Source organism: Astatotilapia calliptera, chromosome 18, assembly GCF_900246225.1.
Source record: "Astatotilapia calliptera chromosome 18, fAstCal1.2, whole genome shotgun sequence".
Classification (NCBI taxonomy): Eukaryota; Metazoa; Chordata; class Actinopteri; order Cichliformes; family Cichlidae; genus Astatotilapia; species Astatotilapia calliptera.
This window is the reverse complement of record NC_039319.1, coordinates 2,635,860-2,645,730: the sequence shown is the minus strand read 5'-3', so window position 1 is coordinate 2,645,730 and position 9,871 is coordinate 2,635,860. Positions and strand designations below refer to the sequence as shown.

General features: G+C 38.2%; 1 protein-coding gene across 1 annotated transcript; it reads left to right on the top strand.

Moving 5' to 3' along the window:
* The first annotated feature begins 4,941 nt into the window (after nt 1-4,941).
* On the top strand, nt 4,942-9,218 carry LOC113010741 (immunoglobulin lambda-1 light chain-like). The gene is made up of 4 exons (XM_026149942.1): nt 4,942-4,999; nt 6,294-6,410; nt 8,231-8,536; nt 8,644-9,218. The coding sequence occupies exons 1-4, from the start codon at nt 4,942-4,944 to the stop codon at nt 8,817-8,819; spliced, it is 657 nt and encodes a 218-aa protein (XP_026005727.1). The 3' UTR covers nt 8,820-9,218.
* The last annotated feature ends 653 nt before the right edge of the window (nt 9,219-9,871 follow it).

Genomic DNA, 9,871 nt, shown 5'->3' with positions numbered 1-9,871 from the left:
ACTCAGTTTCTGTACATCCACAGAAACTGCAAAATAAGGTCATTTAAGAATAGAAATGAAAATAACTGCTCAAAGGACAAAACGGAAATACAATAATAAAAAGAACAAATCTATAGCTTTAAAAAAAGTGACTCTTTTACTGAGTTTAAAACCACGTTATAACAAAAAGTGTCCATAGTAGTGCAGACTGTATGAAGTTCAACTGTAGAAGCAGGCAAACTCACAAAGGCGCAATAGCTTCCTTTAAACGTGTCTAATGTGCCCACTGCAGGGGCTGATGGGAGCTTTGAGGACCTGTTAGAAACCACGTGGCCCTCGTCTGATCTCACAGCTCGTCCTTGTTTGGCCTCAGCTGCATCAGAGCGCCACTTCTCCCCAGGTTCACCAGAGGAAACACCACTGCACAAAATGCTTTTCCTCCCAGCTGCTGCTCTGTGCTGTCTGTGTTCAGGTGAGTGTTTCCAGCCAATCAGGAGCCAACAAAGTCAACCTGTAACAAACACTGTCACACTAACCTTCATCTATCTGTCTGTGTCTCTACAGCACTGGTTACCATGGCAGCACAGCTTATTCAGAACGATTTGACATCTACAAAGAAAGCTGGTGAAGCAGCATCCCTAAAGTGCACAGGGTTCGACCAATGTGACAATAATTACATGTACTGGTACATGAAAAAAGATCGAGGATCATTCACAGTGATTGTGCGTTTTGACCGCATTGAAAAAAAAACTTCAAAGTTCACTCATCATCTAAAAGAGTCATTTTCAGCTATGAGTGACAAGGATGATATTGTACTGTTGATCAACAAATGCAGTGTGGAACATTCAGCCACCTACTACTGTGTCTGTCACAAAGAAGTTCCCCACAGTGAGAAACGATCCCTGCAGCCTGAACAAAAACCAACAGATGAGTCTGTGACAGGAAGAGAGCAGCAAACCACAGGAACATCCTAATCCATTCATACGTGCTGCAAATTTTATCTCTGTTATACGTTTATTTCGTCATTGTCTTCTAAATTATTGCAAAATACACTCTGTAACAAACGCTTGTTTTTCTAATCAAAGATATTTAAGGTATTATCTTTTGCAATCATACCCTGATGAGCCTGATATCAGTGCAAAATTACAAATAATATGTAAGCCAGACATTGTTGCCTGTCATCTCAAAAAATCTGATTGGATTTTTACTACTTGTTTGAGATCTCTTACACTGTATGTGAAACTATACTTATTTAAATATTAATTTATACAACACTAAAAATCTTCTCCTAATCATGTCAAGTTTCTCTGAGCTCTTTTGAAATATGAGTCTTGCACAAAGCTTTTAACCTTTGAAAAGTCAAAAGAAGGAAAAGAGAAGATTCTCTCTCTCTCTATATATATATATATTTATATTAGCAATTTATAACCAGACATTACAAGTCTTTGTAAAATCAAATTTAAAATGTTTTTCTTATACATTCAAAAACTATTTTTCTGTACCTTTAAATGGGTCTGGAGGCTGTTTGAGCTTTATTAAGAGAAATGTTCACTGTCATGCAATTATTTTCTGTAAGCAACAAACAACACATGAAGGATATCAGCACAAAACATGTTTCAAGCATAGAGCTGTAATATTTAACACAATGAAAAAGTTAAAAATATATATGTTTTATAAAATGTTAAAATGACCTCAGTGGAATGAATATTTCTAGATCTGCAGTAACAACACAAATTCAAATTTTACTTCTCAATGAAAACAAATTCCAACTGATGCTTTGTGTATATCGCTGACACTGATTCTTGTACAGTTGTTGTTTTTATGCTGCATTCACTTGAGATAGGAACTTCTGCTACTATAGCTCTTTAGATGTTGACTTACAAAATGCATGTTTTCAGATCGTGTCTATTGATGCTACAGCACTTGTTGTAGCAGCAGTTGCTGTCATTCTGTGTACCCTGAATGGTGACCTGGATGATTCTCCACTCTCTGTGATTCAACAGAAGTAGAGCTGCTTTAGCTGAACGATGTAGAAACTTTTTCCTGCTGTGCTGACACGTCTTCATATTTAACAGAAATTCACTTGTGTTAATACATAAAATGGATTTAATTTTAAAGCTGTCCCACTGTGAAGAAATATTTCTTTTTTGATCACATCTATTTTTTAAGATATTCAACAATGTCCACACACCCTATTTAAAATCTAATATTACTAATCTACACACTGCAGGGGCTGATGGGAGCTTTGAGGACCTGTTAGAAACCACGTGGCCCTCGTCTGATCTCACAGCTCGTCCTTGTTTGGCCTCAGCTGCATCAGAGCGCCACTTCTCCCCAGGTTCACCAGAGGAAACACCACTGCACAAAATGCTTTTCCTCCCAGCTGCTGCTCTGTGCTGTCTGTGTTCAGGTGAGTGTTTCCAGCCAATCAGGAGCCAACAAAGTCAACCTGTAACAAACACTGTCACACTAACCTTCATCTATCTGTCTGTGTCTCTACAGCACTGGTTACCATGGCAGCAGAACAGCTGATTCAGGAGCAGTTATCGCAGACCAGGAGAGCTGGTGAATCAGTCTCCATCAGCTGTGGAGGAACTGAGTTGTGTAGCAAAAATACTGTGTACTGGTACCAGAAGAAAGAGAGAGAAAAGCTCACAGTGATTCTGACTGTTAACAGGAATAATGGTTATGTTTATTCAGATTTCAACCATCCACAGAAAAATGATTTCTCAGCTGTAAGGAAACAGAATGGCTGTGAGTTGGTAGTTGCAAGAATTAGCTCTGCTCATTCAGCCACCTATTATTGCTCCTGTTTGAAGTCGGGTACCCACAGTGAATAATGATCTCTGCAGCCTGAACAAAAACCAACAGACTAGCAGAAATCAGACACCTGAGCACTTTCCTCATTTCTTTTTCCTTTAAGGGTTTAGAAATTCACTGTAAACAAATACAAGTTTCTGCCAGCTTAATCCTTATTTTCCTTAATTATCCTTAATTTTTTTATTTAAACACATCTTTTTTTATTATGTCATTAATAAATATTGTATACATGTATATTTGCTGTATATACATTTTGCTCTTTATTGCCGTGGCCTTTCCCTTACCGCATGAAGTGCTTCTAGGTGAATGTTGTAGTGATTCAGAAGTGTACAGATATAATTTAACTGAATAATATAAATATATTTGCATTTTTGTTGATATTGCAAAATAAAACTAAACTTTATATAATTACCCCTTTCCAACAAAAAACATTTATTAGTAATCCTATCTTATTATTAAAAAATTTTGTTTAAATGTATTTAAGTGTAATTGCAAAAAGTCAGAGCACTGTTGAGCCAACCATTCCTTTCACATTAAGTAGTCTAAGGAGCTTGGAAAGAAAAGCGTCTGGACTTCTTCAAGTTACTTGAAGACGTTTCACCTCTCATCCGAGAAGCTTCTTCAGTTCTAAGGTCAAATAGTGGAGAGTCCCAGATTTAAACCCAGTGGGAGTGACCCCCCCACAGAGGGACAAAAGGACCCCCTGATGATCCTCTAATCGCCTGAGCCAAGGTGTGAAACTGGGCGTGGGTCCCAATCAGCCAGAGTTTCCGGTGAGTTCATTGTGAAACCTGGCCCCACCTTATCATGCGAATTCCTGAGGTCAGATGGCCCAGGATGTGAGTGGGCGTTAAGGCGTATGGAGAGGGAACTCAAAACTGGATTATAGATGGCAGAGAGTTGGTGTCGTAAACCCCGCCTCTGTTCAAAGATGGTCGCTCACAGTGGACATAGATGCTTCTTTCACTCCTCTTTCAAACCATCTGTCCTCTCTGTCCAAAATGTGAACATTGGCATCCTCGAAAGAGTGACCTTTGACCTTTAGATGCAGATGGACTGCTGAGTCTTGTCCTGTGGAGGTGGCTCTTCTGTGTTGTGCCATGCGCTTGTGAAGTGGCTGTTTGGTCTCTCCAATGTAGAGGTCTGAGCATTCCTCGCTGCACTGTACAGCATACACCACATTGTTAAGTCTGTGTTTTGGCGTTTTATCTTTCGAGTGAACCAGTTTTTGTCTGAGTGTGTTGCTGGGTCTGAAGTAAACTGGGATGTCATGCTTGGAGAAAACTCTCCTGAGTTTTTCTGATACACTGGCTACATAGGGGATGACAATGTTGTTGCGTCTGTCCTTCTGATCCTCTCTCGCTGGTGTCTGATCTTCTTCTCTCCTCCTCCAGTCTATCAATGTGTCTTTTAGATCCCGTTGCTAAAAGGCTGCTCAAGGTCCCACCATTACTTACTGCTTCAATCTTAAATATCGCCAGTCTATCTCTAATAATCAGCTATGTACCACAGGCCTTCAAGCTGGCTGTAGTTAAACCTTTACTCAAAAAGCATCTCTAGACCCAGCAGTCTTAGCTAATTATAGGCCAATCTCCAACCTTCCTTTCATATCAAACATCCTTGAAAGAGTAGTTGTCAAACAGCTAACAGATCATCTGCAGAGGTTTATTGGAAGAGTTTCAGTCAGGTTTCAGAGCTCATCACAGCACAGAAACAGCTTTAGTGAAGGTTACAAATGATCTTCTTATGGCCTCTGACAGTGGCCTCATCTCTGTGCTTGTCCTGCTAGACCTCAGTGCAGCATTCGATACAGTTAAACATCATGTTCTATTTGTCACAGCTGGCGGGGCGAGCCATGTATTGAAGGACCCAAGATGCAGGCACTACTGATGTGAGTGGGCTTTTATTGAGGAGGACGATGTACAACAAAAGGCAAAGGATGGCAAGAACAGAACTGACAAAACCTAACTGGACAAACTAAGAATAAAACAAACCTGAAACCTAGAGACACAAACGGAGACGGAGGGAAACATAGACAGACGCAGGGGAACCACACAGGATGACAGAGGGCGATAACGTAGACAAACCAGCAACAGGCAGGAGAACACACAGGGCTTAAATACTCACAGCAGTAATCAAGGGATGGGAGACGGAGGGGAACACACCTGGGAGAAATCAGATCTGACGAGACACGGGAAACGTAAACGAAACACACTCACATGAGACAGAGACCTTCAGAGTAAAACAGGAAACTCACAGACACGGAGAACCAGACGAGACACTGAACTTAAAAGACAGATTCACGAGCAGACAGTGTGACACCATGGACAGACAGAGGGAACTCAGAGAAGTGGTGCCAGGCAGATGACAAACAACTTGTTCACACCTGCATTTTAACAAGTTAGACAGTGTGTTTGTGTTGGTCACTCACAGCATGCTGATGACAAGGTGTTTAAAATCAGAACTGACAGGCCATTTCATCTTCTCCACTCCACCGCCTACTGGTGTTGGCCAGAGGGGCCGATGGCGCGATATGGCAGCCTCGCTTCTGTCAGTCTGCCCCAGGGCAGCTGTGGCTACAACTGTAGCTGCCTCCACCAGTGTGTGGATGTGAGAGTGAATGAATAGTGGCATTGTAAAGCGCTTTGGGTGCCTTGAAAAGCACTATATAAATGCAATCCATTATTATTATTATTATTATTATTAGTGCTTCCACTTAAAGCTGCTAAGCTATTGGTACAATCAGAATAGTGTTCCCCTCATCATCTCCACACTTTAACCTTTCAATCCAAAATCTGGACTCATCACTGAACATAACATTCGTCCAGATGTTCAGGTTCCAGTGAACATGCTGACACTCTGAATCTTTCCTGTTCTGATGCTCAAGTTCATCAAGGACATATGTAAAACCTGCAGGATACAGGCGCTCGAGACCCGGAGTTCGACACCTGTGCCCCTTAAAAATGAATGCCTAACCCTAAACCTAAACCTACCAATAACTTATTTGCAACCCTGACAATGAAACCACATTCTGAGCCTCAAAAATTCCTTCAAATTTGTGAGGACCGGTATGTGTGTCCTCACAAGTGACTGTTTGTCCTCACAAAGATCGGTAGACAGGAACACACACACACACACACACACACACACACACACACACACACACACACACACACACACACACACACACACACACACACACACACACACTTAGTGATTCTCCTATATATGAAATCCCGGAGATCATCCATATTATTATTTTTCAGGATTTGAGGAAATTGGTGATGATAAATAATAATAACCCACTAATCTGTAATTTAAAAAAAACAAAAACTTTTATGGTTCAGAAAAGGTAAATAAAAACAAAATATAAAAAGTTACTTGTAGTTTATCCAAGAGAAGCACAGTTTCAAGGCAGTTAGCAGCCAAAATAATAAACTCCATGTGACCTTTCCTGGAAGTGAAATATGATACTTTACGCTCATTCACCTCAGCTGACAAACTCAACGGCAGAAAGGTTTTTGTATCAGTGTGTTTCAGTGTGGGAGGATCCGGTGATGAGTCCAACAGCTATCTCATCTTTGGCTCTGGAACAAAGCTCTATGTAACAGGTAAGGCTTAAAATGTATTTCACCTACTTGATTTTACTGTTTTTGTTTGTTTTTTTTACTTAAAAGTTTATATTCTGTGCCCTTAAATGTTTTAAATGTTTGTAAAATAGTTTTAAAAAAGCAGTGCACTTAGTCTAACTTTAAAACGACAATCTAAAAGCTGTCAGAAATGTATTTAAGCTTTTTTATGTAGTGTGCTTTCCATCTTAAAACCCTGCAGACATTTAAAGAAGTGTAAGAAATAATTTAGTAACTTGTTCTCTGGTCTCAAACAGCTCCGCTCTAATGAGACGTAAGACTCTGCTTTCTCTGTCTTTCTCTTATCAAAAGAAAATTAGATTCACAAGGACTGTGGGAGATTTTCTTTCTCTCTTCTTTCTCTTAGTGTTGCACAATGTCTAATGTTAATTAAATCAAATTTAAGATATGATAGGAATTTTGGAAATTATGACAGATTAGAAGCATATCTGATCACAAATCTGTGTCACTGGGTGTTTCTTAATTGTTATTTGTCTCTGTGTTGTGTATCTATCTATCTATATATTATTGAGTAGTTGAATTGTTACATCTAACTTGAAGGTTATGCACCAAAATACAAATGGGCTTTTAAAAATGTTTCTATTTTTTTATCACTTTGCATTTAAAGGTTTTGCTGATGGAACGATGAGCCATATTTAAGCAGCTTGTTTAAAAAATCAAACTGTGAAGAATCCTGTGATTAGAAGGTGGTGTAGTAACATCTGTAAAATGATGTGGCGCAAAAATATTCCACACATACATATAATTACATTTTGGTTCATGGTGTTAATATATTTCTTCAATTTTATATGTTTAACATGACCAAATAAAATAACTGTATGAAGGATGCGACAATTAGGAAGAGCCTGCTGCCGGTGCCGTACCTCAGCCTTCATTAGAGAAGGTTTAAATGATTTATTACTAAATTTTAGACTTAACAGTTAAAGTGAGTTAAGTGCTAGAAAATATCTCTTGGTAGTTGTTGTGTATTGTTTCAATGATTTTTCATCAAAACAGCACAAATGTGAAATTTGCTATTTAGAATGAGAGGAAGTTATCTTTGAATATATTTGATAAGTGATTGTGCAACTATGACAAACATGAAGCAAATATATTCAAAGATAGCAGAGACAGCTGGTTTGCTGAACGGTTGTTTTAAAAAAGTAGATAAAGAAATAAAAAGAATTAATAGTGAGCCGGTGAGCAGGAAAACATACACATGAGCAGAAATTACTTTGCACTTCTAAAGGTGCAGCAGAGCAAGTCAAACATTGTCTTGTGGATTTAAAAGACGTTTCCTTTATCTTTGACGACAAGACTTCATGACCTCAGCTGCAGGGGATTCAGATAAAACCACAAACTAGTCTAATCTGGAAAAAACAGGCCAGTGATTTCCCAGGATACACATATAAACTAATATGTATCTTTATGTCATTGTAGACTAGTAATGCATTTATCATATACTTAGTATTGTGGATTCTTTAGCCATAATTCATAGTAATATTTCACTGTAGCTATTATACCAACACAATCTGTATATTTCCATTTATTCACAGGGAAGTTTGGATAATTATGATTATGAATGACATAATTTTAATTTTCTGTATGCATAGATAAAAATTAAATTCTGTTATTAAGATGCACGTATAAAACTGCAGAAGATTTGTGATAAATCATGGTACATATGTGCAGTACATAAGTGGGTGAACATACTGTGTATGTGTATATGAGTGGTTAATGATTATGGTCCATGCTGACAGTGTGAATGTGTGTCTGTGCTGCTTGTTGCTGTTAAACTTTAGATAAGCCGACAGTGAAGCCGGAGGTGACCGCTTACAAAGCAGCAAACAGTACCAGCCTCGGGGGGAGGAGCGCCCTGGTGTGTCAGGCCTCAGGAATGATTCCTCCTCTGGTCCAGTTCTCCTGGAAAAGAGAGAAGAACGGCCGGCTGGAGGATCTGCCCCCTGCTGAGGTGGAGCAGCTGGAAATCAAAGAGCCAGGACGCATCACTTCCATCACGGTGCTCGATCAGGGTGATATCTACTCATATAAATACCTCTGTGAAGTCAACCATGAGAAAGGCAAAGTGACAGGTCAAAACAAAATAGGTAACTAACACTTCATGACTGAGTGATTCAACATTCAGAGAATATTCAGAGAGCAGAGGAGAAGGTCATTGACATGACTTTGTTAATTCTTTCCTTTTCTTTTACAGAGATTAGAGGACCTTCTCCTCCCCCACCGCCTCCCCCACGCTGGTTTAAAGAGAGGCTGCTGTGTCTGATGTACACAGTGCTGATAGCGAAGAGTCTGGCGTACTTCTGTGGACTCTCTCTGCTCGGGATCACGAGAAAGAAGGGACGTTCAACCAACAGCACACCTGCTAACTGACTGTCTTTAAACAGCTTTTATGTCTCAATCACATTAAAATTAAACTTCCGCTATATTAAACATGATGAATTTATGCTACTGACAAACTTGAAATGTTCACTGTCAGCAATACTTTGCATTTGAGTGACATATTCCTTCAAAATGAATGTGATTTATTGTAGATAATTAGAGTTTTGTACACAGTTGTCCTCATGAGAAAACTTCCTGTCATCTATCGCACACATGAAACAGAAGCTGTTATTAATTTGTAAAAACAAAAAAACTTTGCTTGTGTTTGCAGTTCAACAGCTTGTTGTGTTTTATAGACAGCAACAAACTGTGCCAAGGAAAACACATTGGTACAAGAGCAGCTTTTAGTAATTTTATATAATTCCTATTTTAAATGTTGTTTTATTAATAATACTTTTTTGTTACTGTAAGAAAAAACATATTATTTTTTTATTATTTTCAGCTTTCAGCTGTTACAGAGTTACTTCTGTCCGTTTGACTTATTCTTTTATAGTGTCAAATTTTAATAAATCTATTTCTGCACGAGACTTTCTTCAAGAAAAAATTATTTGAAATATCGCTTTTCATTTTTTATGTCTTCTGTAGCAAAGTAAGCTTACAAAAATAATTATTGTGGAGTAATTCCCTGTGAAAAATATATGAAAAGCTTTATAGTTTGTTGTAAACACCAGTAAAATATTTCTTTAGAATCAGATTTTGATACTTTTGACTTAACCAAATATAATAACTGATTCATAGAGAAATAAAATGGCCAAAAATAAACAGGAAGCTCAAAAAAATTGAGTCTGTAATACTTGTTAATAAAGTTTTTCACATATGGTTTATTTTTGATTCCTATGCAGTTTCTCTGAGTTCGCTTTAATGTGGCAGAAACATTACAACATTTAAAACATCAGTAACAGTGAACAGAAAATTATTAACCCACATCTAACAAAAACAGTTCTGTAAGTACAAAAATATTTTATTTACTGTAAAACAAAAGCAAATTGAGAACTCACTTAAGTTTTTTTTAAGAAAGTTACCGAGTCTTTTCAATTAGATTA

Bases quoted from the DNA above. Each gene is read 5' to 3' on its own strand.
- LOC113010741 (XM_026149942.1), top strand. From the start codon at position 4,942: ATGGGAGACGGAGGGGAACACACCTGGGAGAAATCAGATCTGACGAGA. The intron at 5,000-6,293 runs GTAAACGAAACA...CATTCACCTCAG, and splicing joins TCTGACGAGACACGGGAAAC to CTGACAAACTCAACGGCAGA. The intron at 8,537-8,643 runs GTAACTAACACT...TTTCTTTTACAG, and splicing joins GACAGGTCAAAACAAAATAG to AGATTAGAGGACCTTCTCCT.